The sequence below is a fragment of the Physella acuta genome, unplaced genomic scaffold (genome assembly GCF_028476545.2).
Source record: "Physella acuta isolate Inbredline_101_S28 unplaced genomic scaffold, ASM2847654v3 ptg000374l, whole genome shotgun sequence".
NCBI classification, from domain to species: domain Eukaryota; kingdom Metazoa; phylum Mollusca; class Gastropoda; family Physidae; genus Physella; species Physella acuta.
The window spans coordinates 971,687-988,667 of NW_026731893.1; the positions used below are offsets into that span (position 1 = coordinate 971,687).

At 33.4% G+C, this 16,981-nt stretch overlaps 1 protein-coding gene across 1 annotated transcript; it reads left to right on the top strand.

Moving 5' to 3' along the window:
• The first annotated feature begins 2,732 nt into the window (after nucleotides 1-2,732).
• Nucleotides 2,733-6,497, top strand: LOC131941857 (uncharacterized). Its single transcript, XM_059301420.1, has 4 exons — nucleotides 2,733-2,878; nucleotides 3,598-3,896; nucleotides 5,443-5,662; nucleotides 6,323-6,497. Exons 1-4 carry the CDS (start codon nucleotides 2,733-2,735, stop codon nucleotides 6,495-6,497), a joined length of 840 nt encoding a protein of 279 aa, XP_059157403.1.
• The last annotated feature ends 10,484 nt before the right edge of the window (nucleotides 6,498-16,981 follow it).

The following is a 16,981-nucleotide window of genomic DNA, read 5'->3' on the forward strand; positions in this document are numbered from 1 at the left end:
ATTCTCTACCTTCTGTCAAATGTTGAGTAATTTCCGTTGAACGGAAGTAGCAGTTTACGCTATTTCCGTTTTTCCGAAAACGCATGTAAATTTATAAAGTACAAATAAAAAATATTGCGCACTATTATGCACATTGTTATTTGGCGTTCACTTGGTGCGCAATTCTTTTTTCTACGAGTTTCTATTCTACTTTTAAAAGTTTAAGTTATTAAAAATCATGTCTATATTCCGAGTTGCCATCCCAAGTAGTGTTATATAAGAATATTCGAGAAAGTTTAAGGGAGATTACTCCCGGTTTATTTATTTTTTTGTTACATAAAACAGGATGAATAAGCTGACTACTGGAAATTATATATTTTTTAGTTTTTTTTTTTTTTAAAGACGCAACTATCTAATCTTCACAAGAAAGTGGTTATTCTTATTGTTTTTATTTTAATTACAGTATCACACACGACATGTTCATAGTATAGGGTGGGGTGTTCTAGAAATATAGGTGGGATGCTCTAGAAATATGGGGGGGGGGGTGTTCTAGAATTATATGTTGATTTTTTTAGAAATATGTATGCAAATATAAAATAACTACGTGGTGTTAGGTGATCTAGAATGCTTTCACAATTCCCAATGATGAATTTTACATTTCTAACAACGCTGTTAATGTTTTTCGTAGAACACATGTTTGATGTCTCATTGTATAAATGGGATACTACTACATAACAGGACCTGCCGTCCCAGGTTCAGTTACTACAAAAACATTTCTTTCCAAATTGGCTTGTTTTTGATACCTCAAGCTGACCATCCAAATCAACTGGCAATGATGTATAGTGAGAATGTGTTACAGAACCTCACATATATTTTGAGCACTAAGGTAGTGTTTTTTTTCCTTATTTTTATACTTTTATATACAAAAGTATATGTATAAAATTGTGTGACGTCAGGTTTCCTTTATTTCTTACAACATCTTACGTAGTATAAGCTATTAAGAGTTGTATTTTGTATAAAAATTGGCTACGTTAGGTTGTCTGATTTTCCTATGAGGAAATACCACAGGAATTACAATCGCATAAAAAGGCATGAAGCGGTATGAGATGAAGAAAAAAAATGTGGCAGGAGGGATTGGGGACAGAGGCGTAGTGAGGTTGGGGCGGAGGGTGCGGACCGCACCGGGTGATACTATTTAGAGTGGTAACACCAAGGCTAAAAAATGCAACATGTTCAGAAGAAAAAGGTTTTTCTGCCAGTTCCATTAATCATTAATTAAAGTTAATTAGTCTTTTATGTACAAAACGGCATCTATTACAAAAGTTTGGGGGTGACACCATGACACCATGGCGTAAACCTAACTATAAAGAAAACATTGCTTTATCCAACTTTATTATTAACAGATTAGAGATAAACATCGTTACTATTACGTATGCAGTGATTAAAGCTTATACATGTATATGTAGGCTGACACACACACATACACACACACACACATATATATATAAATATATATATATATATATATATATATATATATATATATATATATATATATATATATATATATATATATATATATATATATATATATATATATATATATATATATATATATATATATATATATATATACATATATATTTATATATATATATATATGTATATATATATATATATATATATATATATATATATATACATATATATATATATATATATATATATATATATATATATATATATATATATATATATATACATATACATATATATTTATATATATATATATTTACATATGTATATATATATATATATATATATATATATATATATATATATATATATATATATATATATATATATATATATATATATATATATACTTTTCTTTGAGGGGGGGGGTGCCGCACCGAGTGACACCCGACCTAGCCACGCCACAGGAATAGAGCTCGTGTATTATAATTTGGTAAACATCAGGTGTTTGAAAATAGAAATCCTACAGGTTTTTCTTAAAGTGTGTTTAATTCATCAAACGTTTCATTCACCGATCAACCATTCAGTTCCAAAAAAAAAATATTATTATGAAACAACATAATTCATTATTAAACATGGCAACCTTTTGTTTACAGATAAAACTACATTGGTTGCGAATCCAACCAATATATTCAATGCAGATGGTTCGAGTTATGAACAGTAGTGACAAAATCTTATATTTTTGGCTCCAGATCATAACTCAATATCATTACCTAGTGATGAGTAACCAGTTTCGTTCGCTTCACTCAATGTTCTTGGATTCCTTCCCATTACAACTGGATCAAAACAATTCTGTTAAATTGTTTCCCTTTGTTCCAATAAATCCCTTCAACTTCAGCGAAACATGTAATGGGGATGAGAAAGTACAATGTCACAAAATGATAATATCAAACGGGAATTTTTCAAACTATTTTCAACCTGAAGTTTTAAACGAAATTTCGTTTTGTCCTCATATTATTTTAAATAAAACTAATTATACGACATACACGACATATAATACGCACCCACCTACTACTGTGATAACAATAGATTTTAACGGCGCTATGATCAACGTATCAGACAACATTGACTTCTCTAACGTAAAAGTAGGAAATGATGAGTTAAGGATTTGCACTGAGCTGCTAGACAAAAAAATAAAACATTTGAAAATATTCCAACAATTCGATGCTTTCCCCTCAAACATTCGATCTTTAAGAGAAGTGATGATGAAAACCGTTATGATTCTATCTGGGACGTGTCTGACCTTGACCCTTGTCACCTACGCCATGTTTTCTGAGCTCCGAAGCGAGGCTGGTAAAACTAACATCATGTTGTGTGTGAGTCTACTGCTAGCTACAGTCATAGTCATGGCCAAAGCTTACATGTAAGTTTCAACATTGATGTTGTCTACCATTATTATGTAGAAATATCCGTTATTCATAAATAACATCTAGGGAAAAAGACAAATTACATTTTTAAAGAACAACTAGATTATACGTTATCCTTCAGATAATTGATTTTTCGAGTGATTCATTAATGACGTTACGCTAGTTTGAAGATTACAATACCCCCCCCCCCCCGCCCCAGCCAACATGTTTTTTTTTTCTTTTATAAACCATTTTAAATGTTGAGGTCACAGAAACAGATGAACTCTACTTCACCTGCCCCGTATCAAGTCAGATCAGAAAGGCAACTTTACTATGCACTTCTAAAAAGAAGCCACATCCCAGTTTATATGTTTACCTCTTTTAAAAACATCGATTTCTTTCTTTACTATTTTCTGTGCTAGAACATACATGAAAGCAAACGAATTATCATTTTTACTTACATTATATCATAATTAAAAATATTCCTTAGAAAATAAATTATTCATTGTTTTTTTTTTAAATTGCTTTTTGTTATTAATCAATTAATTTTAATTCGATATATTTTCCTCAGACAAAACTAAGTTACTAACTAGCGTTATTTCGAGTTTCGTCATAATACATCTTTACATTCTTCAATCAGACAATATATCATGTATATATATAATAAATATATATATACACATACTTTTTCTTTCCAAACTAAAGATATAATATACTATTTATACTTTTCTCACAGAACAAAGCTTGGCATTATTTGCACAACATTGGGCGTGGCCTCACACTTCATGTGGCTTTGGATGTTGATGTGGATGTTCCTGGGCACGTTCCAGATGTTTAAGATATTCAGCGCGTCCACACGTAACATGAACTCTGACCCGTATCAAAACCACTTGCTGATGAGAAAACTTGTCATCTCGTTTCTGCCGCCCTTGGTGATTGTCGGTGCTGTGATTGTCAAGTCTTTAATAGAGTCAGATGGGGACGTCATTGGCTACGGTCTCAATGGTTGTTTTATAGACTCGAATTCCTCCGTGGGTAAGTAAAACTGAAGCCGCGCAAAAAGTCAACCAGAAAGAGAGGATAAACTGCTAGAGCAATAAATTAACTTTTATTAATTGTTTAAAAATAAAACAAAATTGTATATACATTAATTTTAGAATTATTTCGTTCTTACTAATTTAAATGGCTTTTAGCGTGTCGTCCCTCCTTAGACAAAAGAGCTAGTTAGTTCGGCTGTCCCCTGGTGTAGCCTACCTATTCTACCTATTCTTTGTGATGTAATTTTCCAGTTCAAGTTATAGACCTGGTAATTTCCCATATATATTGTCTTCTACCACCCAGCTTCATAAATCCGCCATCGTGATATCTATTTTTATCCCCGTCTGAGTTGTCTGTAATCCTCACTGTCTGGGTTTCTGTAGTAAAGTATTTTCTACAATATAAGATCGCGGACATTATGTTCAATCCCGACCCTGAAGCACTAGGATGGTAGCTTTCGTCTGACGGCTACCAAAGATCTTCACAGCTTAATTGACATTTCTGGAGTTTACAATGTCAATGGTTTAGCCTTGGGGGTCGTCAGGGTACTCTAGTTGATAAGCCACGGAAGGGACTTAGATCAGTTTATATAATTCTATTTGGTTTATTCATAAAATATATTTTATATATCTACTCTTTAAGAATTTACACTCGGCAGAGTAGTTCCAAATTGCAGGGGATTTAAAACAAAAAAAAAGCTTTCACAGTTGATAGGGTTAAACTTAGATTGATAATTATATTACATTTTCATCCCATTTATTTCAAGCATATTTCAAGAAATGTTTGAGATAATATTCCAGTTATCTTTAGATAAATGTCCCCAATTAGTACTATCGTAATAAAAAGATACATTTTAAGTGGGAAAAACATATAGTGAAAATATACGATTATTGAGAAAAACGAAAAATGGTGACAACTATACAGATTTTAAATCAACCACAGAGTTATAAAAGGTGCACCTGAAATTTGTTAATTTGAATTTAGAACACCTTTTTGAAATCTATTAGGTTGCTTAATCATGCTTATATTGGTGAATTAGGTCGTTAGCTTAATTACTTAAAATATTTTATAAAAATACTAGCAAAATTGTAACAAACGAAATAATTATACAATATTGTTCTGAAAGTAATATAGTTTTAAAAACAATTAATGTTGAAAAAAATGAAATTTCTGATTTAAATGATTTTTTGGGTGGTTTTACCTTTCTTTAATACATCTTCTTTTAGAATTATCTTCACAGAAAGTATTTACACTTGATTGAATCATTTCAAACTGCGGTTGATGTAAAATAAAATAGAAATTCCAACTGAAAGGACATTTTTAAAAATTTGTTTGAGTGGTTTTACCTTTCCTGAATACATCTTCTTGTAGAACTTTCTTCACAGAAAGTAGGCTATTTACACTTGATGGAATCATTTCAAACTGCGGTTGATGTAAAATAAAATAGAAATTCCAACTGAAAAGGACATACTTAAAATTTTGTTACTTAACTTCCATCAAGATCATTTAAAAGCATTAATAAATTTTTTCGTTATTGTTGAAGTGATGTTCCTAATAGCACCAGTGGTGGCGGCTACAGTTGTTAACAGCGGACTCTTCGCGGCAACAACCTACAACATTCACAAAGTGAGACGGGTCCAGGCGTCAGACTTTACACAAAGAACTCACGGGATGTTTTTAGTCTACGTCAAACTCTCAACCCTGACAGGAATAACATTTGTCTTGGACTTCATCGCTTTTATGCTGGACTCGGATGTTATGTGGTAATTTATTTTTTATATTTTTGCTTTTGGTAATTATTAGTAATTCTATTTAATACCTTTTATTGATCTACTTTGAAGGAATGCCAATGATACAGCTAAAATATCAATAAATTATATATATATATATATATATATATATATATATATATATATATATATATATAAGTATATATATGAAAACTAATTTTTACATGGTATTATTTCTTACACATATGGCGTCACGAAAACATATTTTCACTAATCCCCAAATTATTATCCTTTGTCAATTTTAACGAAAAATCTTGGTATGCGTCTTCTATATGGTGATAGTGAGAATCATTATTCATTACTTGGTTACAATTACCATAATAATTCATTACAATTATTTTGATCATGTTTAATTTATTCTTTCTTAATCACGTGATACACAATCTTTTAGTGTCATGAAGATTTATTTTGTTTCAAAATTGTCCCAAACTTTATCTATTTGGTTTATGATATTTATATTCATTTTGTGTGATAGTAAGAATGTATCTAAGGGATTTCATTTTAAAGTTAGGATTAACTTAAAAAAATAAAACGAAACAATCTAGATATTACACGGTCATCTCGATACTGTATGTTTTAGGATCATCACGATAATATGTGCGTTACTATCACCACGATACTCTTGTGTTTCAGGATCATCTCGATACTTCTGACTGGACTGCAGGGTGTTTTTATTTTCTTGTCGTTTACTTGCAACAAGCGTGTCCTTGACCTTTATGTCAAACTGTGTCGAGACAGAGGGGACACGGCGTCAGGAATCTCACCGAGAATTGCAAACATCAGCGGCAATGTGCCAGAAATATCATAATTAATTTCATCAGCCAAATAATGTTGTTGTTTTTTTCTACTGTACCACTCATAGGGAATCGTGATTAAAATTAAAATGTTTCAAATGTTACACATTATCAAAACGATTTTTTTTTGTAGTTTACTGCTTTAAATATTGAAATTTCCTGTTTATTAAGTGAAAACTGTATTAAGTTTTACTTGTGCTTACATTGTGTTATGTAAAGATGGCTAATTTTAATTTGATAGAACCCTGCTATTATGTATGGTGTACACTTGGATTGAATGTTGGTTGTTGTTTTTTTCTACTGTACCACTGATAGGAAATCGTGATTTGAATTCTAATGTTTCAAATGCTATAGATTATCAAAACGAATTTTTTAAATTCCCTTTTTATTAAATAAAAACTGTATTTAGTTTTACGTCGAGTGGTTAAATTGTGTTAATCTTATAAAAACTTGCTATTGTGTTTGGTTTACACTTTGATTAAATGAGGGTAATAGCTTACAATGTTTAGGCCAATATGTTGCCTATAGACGTAACGCTTTTTAAAAATGGTTTCGTCACATGAGAGATACCCAGGCACACATATATTTTAAAGAGTTGCCACGCCTAGGGTTAACAGTAAGGTTGTGTTATTGCTATTTGTATGTTGTATCTACTAACCCTCTTTACCTACAAATAACATAAATTTAAAAAGAGAAGTATCGCTATTACTTTGTGTGTGCTTGTTCATCTTCTCAATGTTGGGGCTACGTTACTCCAATAAAACTGTATTGCTACATATTGTATTGGTTATTTGATGCTTAATTATCAGTTATTTGAGCCAACTAGTTCAATAAGAAATTGTGTACATTTAACATCAACTTATACGGGTTGTCATTTAAAAAATTCTAAGAACAATAAAGCTCATCTGCAATGCTACTTCGCAGCTATTCCGTTCGTGACAACCCATAGGTACCTTATCAAGTTGGATGAGACACGTTTTCTAAAACAAATGACGACGTGTGACGGTGGGAAGTCGTGGGGCAGGGTAAAACTCGTCGAAAAAGTGTGACGTCAATTACGGATGACCCCAAAACTTCCGGATAAACGACACACAAAGTCGACACACAGCCTTTATCCCCCCCCCCCCCCCTCCCTGTACCCCTGACCATCGAGAAGCGTCACACCACCTTCTGGTTCGGACATGATTGTCATAGATCGTAGATACCTCATACCAGGGGCGTAGCGGACCGCACCGGGTGACACCATGTAGGGGGGGGTGACACCAAGGCAAAAAATAGCAAAATATATAGAGAAAAACTTGAGGGGGGGGGTGCAAATCGAAAACTTGAGGGGGGGTGTAAATCGAAAGTTTGAGGGGGGGGGGATGCAAATCGAAAATTTTAAAGTTTGTCCCCGGGAAGGGTCGCTACGCCTCTGGGGGGGGGGGTGTGACACCATTAAGTGCCGCACCGGGTGACACCCGACCTCGCTACGCCACTGCCTCATATAATGATGTCTTCATAGTGGCATAGATCTAAGACACCAAAATATACTGTCTCCACATGGGCATAAGGTATATATACCTAAAGCACCTCAAACATTGTGTTCTTATGTGGGTATTCATCTAAATTTCATATAGGCATAGATAGAAGCCACCTTAAACATGGGCACGAGGCAAATAAATTTACAACGTCTAAAACAATGGAGAAAGTATCATTTACAATTACCAAAAATCGCTTAAAAGTTAAAAGAAGCATAGCCATAGTGTTCTATAAATGTCAAACTAACCGAAAAGGTACTCAAGTTATTGCTGTAAAACAATTTCACACACATACATAAAGAGAATATTTTTTAAGTTGTGTTTTTTTTTCAGAAACAGGAAGATGTAAAACGTCGAGTTTTGTCACGATTTCGATTTCACTTTCAGGCACGATTACATTTTTTAACAAAAAGTCACTGACAGATATACAAATTGGATATTTAACAAAGAGATTTTTAACGATAGCATATAGTAAATTTCATGTTGTGAAAGTCAGCACAAAATATCGTGAACTCAGCAGAAATGTTAGAAAATACTAAAAGAATAGGTCAATTATAACCCACGTCATTTCACTAGTTGAGCCGTTTACTATAATTAGTTGAAATTTGATTCTGTTTGTTTCAAATCAACCAATGATGAAACTAAATATCCTATATAGCTAGCCTACATTTAACTAATTTAATTAACTTAATTATATTTTTTTATCCAGAATATGATAGGGCGGGTACGTCGTACAGTGTTGAACAAGATAAATCCAAGCTTGATGCTGGTTGGTCAATCGATAAGCAAAGCTCTCTTTAATAAGAAACAAACCACTGATTGGTTGAAACAGTTATTTAAAAAAAATTGGTTGTGAATTATTCAGCAACAGAATGTTCAAATGGAATTATTACTTAAACATTTTAGGTTGAAATGTTATCGTGATTAGTGTTGATCACCTTACAACAATTTATTTTCAGAAAATAAGTGGTTTTCATCTATTCAACTACAAAATGTTCAACAGCAAATATTATTTACGCACTTTAGGTTGAAATGTTATCGTGAATAGAGTTAATCATTAAAAGGTATTATAATTGTTTTTTTAAATATTATACTGGAGGGTTGAAACGTTTTTAAAAAAACTGGATTTGTACACGATGTACTAAAGGTTTTGTAAAGTATTGTAGAGTATTATAAAGAAGTATAATTTGAAATTATAAAAAAATGTTCTGTAATGAAAGTTGAAATATATTTCAAATAGTTTAAGAAGAGATATGTTTTAAAAAATGTGATTAAATTAATCTCGAACTTATACATTAATAGAATGACTCGAGCCTTAACCTTGGGAGAGACAGTACCACTGGTACTATGCATGGGGATGTTTTTAACTGAACATATCTCAGCATTAGAAAACGGAAGACTTTGGAACTACACCAGCAGGTATACTGAGAGCATCATAAAAAACAAACCCAGTCCATACCTCGGGTTTGATATTTTAAAATCGATCGTAACGATTCATAGGTGAAGGGCTAGTGCAGCTCATCAGTTTCAACTGCAGCCGCAATTTGCTGTGTTAGGACTATGAGGAATGTTGCGGTTGCCGTGAGGTGAGAACACATTCTCAACCAAGAGATTACGTGGGGTAATTAGAGTTGTGATTGTAGAGCTGTGAATTTTACTTTTTGAAGTATATTTTTACAATCACGAATTTTTAATTCATTACTTTATGTGAGAAAGTTAGTGTTGCTATATATGTAGGCCCTATTTTTAAGGTATATTTTTAACTATCACAAATGGGACCTTTGAGTTCATTGATTAATGATTTAGAACCAATGGGCCCTGTGACACCATAATTGAAATCTAGGGTTGATAACAATTTATAATCACATTTACGATTTTAAATTTCAATAACACTGGTAATATGACACAGTATTTGAAATAACAAAACATTTTTTTAAACTGTAAATTGTTAACATACGAAAGAAAAGAAGTATAAAGAATCCTCTTTACATCTAGCGATCCATTCAGTAGATGAAGTAGAGTTCATGTTTCTTGACCTCGGCATATGAAGGGAAGTCGTGATCAGCATTTTGCCCAGCCGCCTTACTTAGGCTAACATGAGATAGGTACCCTTTAGAACAGGGTTGACTCAGTGATGTTGTACAGTTTTGAACCCGCATTCGCACTCGAGACGCCGTCGCATACAATGTTAACATAAATATTTTTTATTCATCTAAAGTGATCTAGCTTTTAAAATATATTCTAAATTAGTTCAAGTTTATTAATTGTTTTTTTTTTACCTAGGTAAAAGTGAGTCCACACTTCTCAACTTTTGTTTCGATATTATGTATAAATGATAATATGTATGTGATATCCGATTTACGAAAATCATCAATCATCTTCAAAAACATATCCTGTGTTTTGTGCACGATGGTATGTATTGGCATTCAAATTTATAAAACGCTGTTTTTATATGTTTGAAAACTATATATATATATATATCTATATGTATATATATATATATATATATATATATATATATATATATATATATATATATATATATATATATATATATATATATATGTAGATGTTGATGTTGATGTGGATGTTCCTTGGCACGTTCCAGATGTTTAAGATATTCAGCGCGTCCACACGAAACATGAACTCTGACCCGTATCAAAACCACTTGCTGATGAGGAAACTTGTCATCTCGTTTCTGCCGCCCTTGGCGATTGTCGGTGCTGTGATTGTCAAGTCTTTAATAGAGTCAGATGGGGACGTCTTTGGCTACGGTCTCACTGGTTGTTTTATAGACCCAAATTCCTGTTAGTAAGTTAACAGTACACTTACGCACGATATATTCGTGGAAATAAAAAAAATGAACATCATAATAAATTGCATCTTTAAAATTTTATGTCGGATTTTCATTTTTAAAAATTACTTTCTGAGAAATAAAATGCAATTGCGTATATCTGTTGTAATCTGTTGTTAATTTTTTTTCTGATTTGGTAATATTTGGTTCTGAAAATTTCAACGTCGAATTATACAGTAATATCATTTTATTTTAAAGCTGAAAATTCGGTATCAATGCTGTTTATTTAACAACTGAATGCTTATTTAAGTTTATGATATTGTGAAATGACGAAATGTATTTTAGACTTTTTAAGCACCGATTCGGAAAATGTAAGACTAAAAATCTAACTATATGATAAAAAACTATTGTATATTAACGGAAAAGCTGCAATTTAATTTTCAGATTCCATTTTCATTTATTCCTTTTCCACCAAATGTTCCACCTGCACCTGGCTTTATGAATATCTTCTCGATATATTTTGCATTATAGTCATCTCGATATTTTTTGTTTAACGATACTTTGTTTTCCATGATCATCTCGATATTTCTGACTGGGCTACGGGGAGATTTTATTTTCTTGTCTTTGACTTGCAGCAAACGTGACCTTGACCTCTGCGTCAATCTGTGGCGTGGCAAAGTGGAAATGGCGTCCTTAGCTACTACACCCAGCACAGCAACAGTGGCAGAAACTACTTAATTATATCACCAACCACACACAGAAACAACTTAAACATTTCCACACTCTAGTAAGAGATTGGATTGTCGTAATCGAAAAATAAATAATCAAGTTGACATATTATTAAAGAAATTCTATAGCAATTATTTTTAAATAAATTTTAAGTCAATTTAAGCAAATCCGTGTTTTAGATTCAAATGGAAGGCGGTGGAGGGTGGGGGGAGGGCTAACCAGGTAGCATTAATTTTATTCCTGTTTCCTACGCTACGCCTAATTTAAAATACCAATGTTTCGCTCTAACTTTGGACTTGACTGTAAATTTTCAATATATTGTTGTTTGTGTCGTGTGTATTTAATAAAAAAGTACCAGATTGTGTACTTAAAAAACTGTAAAGTAAAAAACTTAAATAGATAGATACATAGCATATATGGTTATATTTACATTTAAAACACATAAATCATAAATACAATGTGAATGTTTCCTGGGTGAGAAAGGTTTTTTTTTACTTTTTTGTACACGAAATATAGAAGAAGTATTGCTAGTGTGCAAGAGTGAAATCAAAATTTTGACAAATCTTGACGTTTTACTCCTCCAAACGTCGGATAAAATTAAATTGATAACTCTGTCTGAAAAACCAAGGGAGCTCACGTATGTTTCATTAATGGCGTAGTCACTTTGTGAATACTTAAATGAACTTTTAAAAACACATTTATTTTCTTGTGTAAATAAAAGAGTTATTGAAGGCTCATTTTAATAATGTAATCATTTTAAAGAAAATTATGTCATTTATTGTTGTGTTTATGACATATTTAAGCTTATAATTAATAGGTTTGAAACCGGTCGTATCAGAAATAAATTGTAGAAAGTCGCGCTGGATCGAGCATAAGGCAATAGGCACGCCCAAATTTGACAAGTGAGGTACTGGTGTAGAATCCCCAGGGGAGGGGAAGAGAGGGTGCCTAAAATGGATAAATTCTAAAGACCGCATGGAGAGGTCTTGAGTGAAAGCCAAATACACAACCGTGGGGTAGACAAACAGGGTTTCTTTCAGGCAATCCACCCCCCCCCCCCAACGAAAGAAAGTCTGCTGCCCAACGAACGAAATAGAATTGATATAGAAAATTTATATTTTTACAAGTGACCCCCCCCCCCCGAAAATGTAATGTACCCCCCAAGTAGAAAAAATGTCTGAAAGAAACACTGTAAACAACGTTTGAGGAACAGGTTGAAGTAATATATCCCACACGGGGTAGATAGGATTAAATCGAATAATTCAGTAAACAAAACAGTTACACAGTTCTATGAACCTTATTTGACTTGACTTAGTCCTCTTTGCTCCTTATGGAGCATAGGGCCTCCACCATTTCCTTCCATTTCTTCCTATCCTCGGCTATTAATTTTGACATCTCCCAAGACATCCCTGTTGGCTTCAGTTCTTCAAGAAGACTCCGCCTCCAGGTCTGTCTTAGGCGCCCTCTCTTCTGCTTTCCCTGGGGGTTCCACTCAAGCGCTTAGCGTGTTACATTTGCGTGAGCCTTTCGCAGTGTGTGACCCACCCAGCGCCACTTCCTCCTTCTTATTTGCACATCCATAGGCTCCTGCCTAGCTTTCCCCCATAGTTCCAAGTTCGGCACTTTGTCCTGCCATCTCAGTTTCAGTATCTGTCTAAGGCATCTATTTTTGAAGCTCTGTATCTTTGCTGTGCTTGCCTTGGAGACTCTCCATGTCTCTGCTCCATACAGCAGAACTGCCTTGACATTAGAGTTAAATATCCTAATTTTTGTGGTAATGGAGATGGCCGAACTTTTCCATATGGGTCGCAGGACTGTGAAAGCGCAGCGGGCTCTATTAACTCTAGCGCGTATGTCCTCCCCTGTGCCTTACGTTTTGCTGATCTTGCTGCCAAGGTAGACAAACTCTTGCACATCATTTACCTGTCTTCCGTCTATTGTCACTGGAGCCTCCTGTGTATTGTTAATTCTTATCATTTCTGTCTTTTCTTTGTTGATCTTGAGACCTACGCGGTGCGAAAATGAACCTTATTTAACATTACAAATTTTTTTTTTTTTAAAGCTTTTTGTAAAATATCAAACGAAACTGATATTTAAAATTGGCATTCAAAGTAAGGTAGACACAGATATTAATGGCGCAACAGATGGTGCCAAATATATACGCCACCTCCCACATAAGCGTGCAGATGTTGTTGTAGGCACCGTAGTGTACACCAGGAAGCAGGTGGTGCACAGCTGTGGCCAGGAACCTTGGGATGTTACAAGTTGTCTGGATTGTCGCTAGTAAAAGAACAACCTTAACCAGGCGTTTTTCCCGTGGGGAAAGATTGTCTGTATTATCGAGATTATCCCCCTTGTGTGTGGTGATATGGTGTCGGATTCTTGAAGATGCCTTCAAGGAGTAGATCATCCCGAACGTGCAGATGAGGATGAGTCCTTGGGAAGTCAAAGACAAAGCCACACCCTGCCCGATGTCGTTTATGAATTCCCACTCAGCTGATTCCGTTGTGAACGAAAGTTGCATTTGCATGAAATAAATATCGGTACCGTTCTCGTCTTTTTCACCAGTAGGGTAGAGTTCCCATTCGTAGTGATTGTATACATACACCGGAGAAAGCAACCCAAGATGGATGACACATATTATGATGATTGAAACCACGCATTTTGTTTTTGTAAATACTTGCTTTACGCGGAAAGGCGCAACAACACAATAGCACCTTTCTAAGGAAATTATAGTTGTTATCCAGCACGATATAAAGTACCCAGAATACCTTGCCCAGGCAATATAAACACTACTTACTGTCCATAGATCAATTGGGCTGTATGGGTATATAACAGCAGCTAGATATGTAGTACTTCCAGCTAGTTGTAGAGTCGATACCACAAGATCTGTAAACGATAGCGCCCAAAGTCCAACACTCATGCTGTCCTTGAGACCAAGTCTAATGAAGACGAGCACGTTGACGCTGTTGGACAAGACGCCTGCTAGAGATATCACACCGTGGAGGATCACACTTAGTGCCAGCATTAAAATATCCAGCATGTCATTGGATATCCCGAATTCCCAGGTTTCTTCAACCCATTTATTTAAACTATCATCAAACTCTAAGGTGTTGTTAACAGTGTCCGCCATTTTAGATTAGTTTTACAGACATAAAATAAGATAGAAATACATCTTGAGATGGACGTCTATAAAACTCACTTTACGTTTTAAGTACTAAATATGAACACGGGCGTCTATGTTTATATTGTGTTGTTTAGTTACATACACCTTAAATATTGTGATCTTCCTATAATATATTACAGTAATCCATATTCATTGAACTTATATTTTAAAGTCTATAATTGATATTATTGAACTTTTCAATCGATTTGAAAATACACGCCTTTACAGACATTTCTGTACTCAGTCAATATTCTTAAAGTGCATCAAATGAAACAAAATATGAGATAGGGAAATAAATATTTGATAATTCTTGCACAAAAAGTATCAGCCATGTGTTATAATTTACGATCGAAATTTCACTAGGAAAAATGACAGTTTTTGCTTTAACAATCTGCAACTCCTAACAAATCCTCACACCATCCTTCCAACAGTTTGTAAAGTAAAAGTCAAGTTTCCCTTTCAAACCTGACGGTCTATGGGGCAAGTGAAGTAGAGTTCACTTGTTTCTGTGACATCGGCATATGAAGAGTTCCAACAGTTTGACTGTGTAATTATTTCAATCATCTACGCACCGAAAATTCAATATTATACAAAATAATTTGTCCGTGAGATATTTTGTCTACTATATGTTGTCTGAGATCATGTATCCTTAGGTCAGCTGTCAAGCGTTATGTTCATGCGTTACGTGTAAATTTGTATCGTCTAGCATCACAACATTAGCAGTAAAATATTTTGTCTTTTTCCGAGTATTGCTTTAGTTCTCGTTATAACTGAGCAAGTATTGTATTCATTCCCGCTCTAACATTTGTCGTTTATCCCAACTAAATCAATAGTTTATCTCTTGTTACATTTTGGCTTTTCATAATAAATCTACACAGTTTCTCAATCAAAGAGAAAATGTTTTTCTCAAAATAAAAAACAAGTTTACATTTTAACATAGTCTTTCTCAAGCTCACCAAGTATTTAAAATAGCTTCTTTTACTAATGTCTTACATCTAAACTAAGATGAATTTATATTTGACACAATCTTCTTATAACACTAGAACAAATTAAAATATCTTCTTTTACTAATGTCTCTCCTATATACTAAAACGAGCTTACAGTTTTCGGCAGTCTGCCTATAGCTCAACTAATACTTAAAAATATTCTTCACTTGCTAATGTGTTTCCTCTAAACTCTAAACTTAAATAAGAAGTATAGTATCGTCAACTCTCGTTCTATTCTAATCATTACTAAAGTATCGATTCTAGTAATATGTTGTAGTAATTTGTTGCTGGAATACCACGTTTTTAAATCTTTAGAAATTAGTTCAATTATTTTAAACGTTTTGTTTACAACTTTATATACACGGTTACAAAAAGTAAACTGAAATCAATAATGTGCCTCCAGCCAAACTCTACGCATTATAACATACAGTAGCAAATTGTACATAACTTTCATCTTTTTAATAACAATTTTTTAAACATCTTAAATTGGATAGTTTTTTTTCATCGATACTAGCAAGTAAAGAATTAACCCCAATCGAATTTAATCCGTCAAACTTTCTGAAAAATTGATGCTGCGTGCCCACAGACATTACGACACAATTATGTTAATTTTTAGCCGGCAGTCATCAAGTCTACCGTAAAACAACGTAATCAGTGAGATCGAAAGATTCCTCTACAGAAAAAGTCGGGCAATTGATTTTAAATCACCGCGTACTGTAGTTGATGCATTGATTTCTCGGCCTAGAAAAGGGCTTTTAAGTTTGCAGAGCACAATCGTGACTATGGAAAATCGTGTGCAGCACGGCCTGTTGACAATGTCAATGAAGTTTATTTTGTGTCTAATAATTTTAAAAAATAAAACAGTCATATTTTAAATCTAAACAATAACACAATTCAATACGTTCAACTAGAATTTCGAGTTTTGAATAAAATGTAGTACTATTTATACAGTCTATTCATTTAAAAGGTTGAAATTATGAAAATGTATCAAGGATAAAATTTGAACATATAGCCTATTTATGATCATATGTAGCATAATTATATATGTTACAAAAAGATAATATAATATCTCTATGTAAGCCGATATTAGTAGTTTACTAAACTATTTTCTATGGGTTTTGAATATGAATTAAAATGTTAATTATTTCAAAAAAATAAAAAACACAAACTTTATGTATATAAACCATTTAACTTTAAATGTAACATTGCAGCAATCTAATATTTTTAGTGATTATACCTCGGGCAGCCGGGGATCGACGTGGTCGAATCGGAAATGCTCATAGGTGCTAAACCGAAAAGTCTC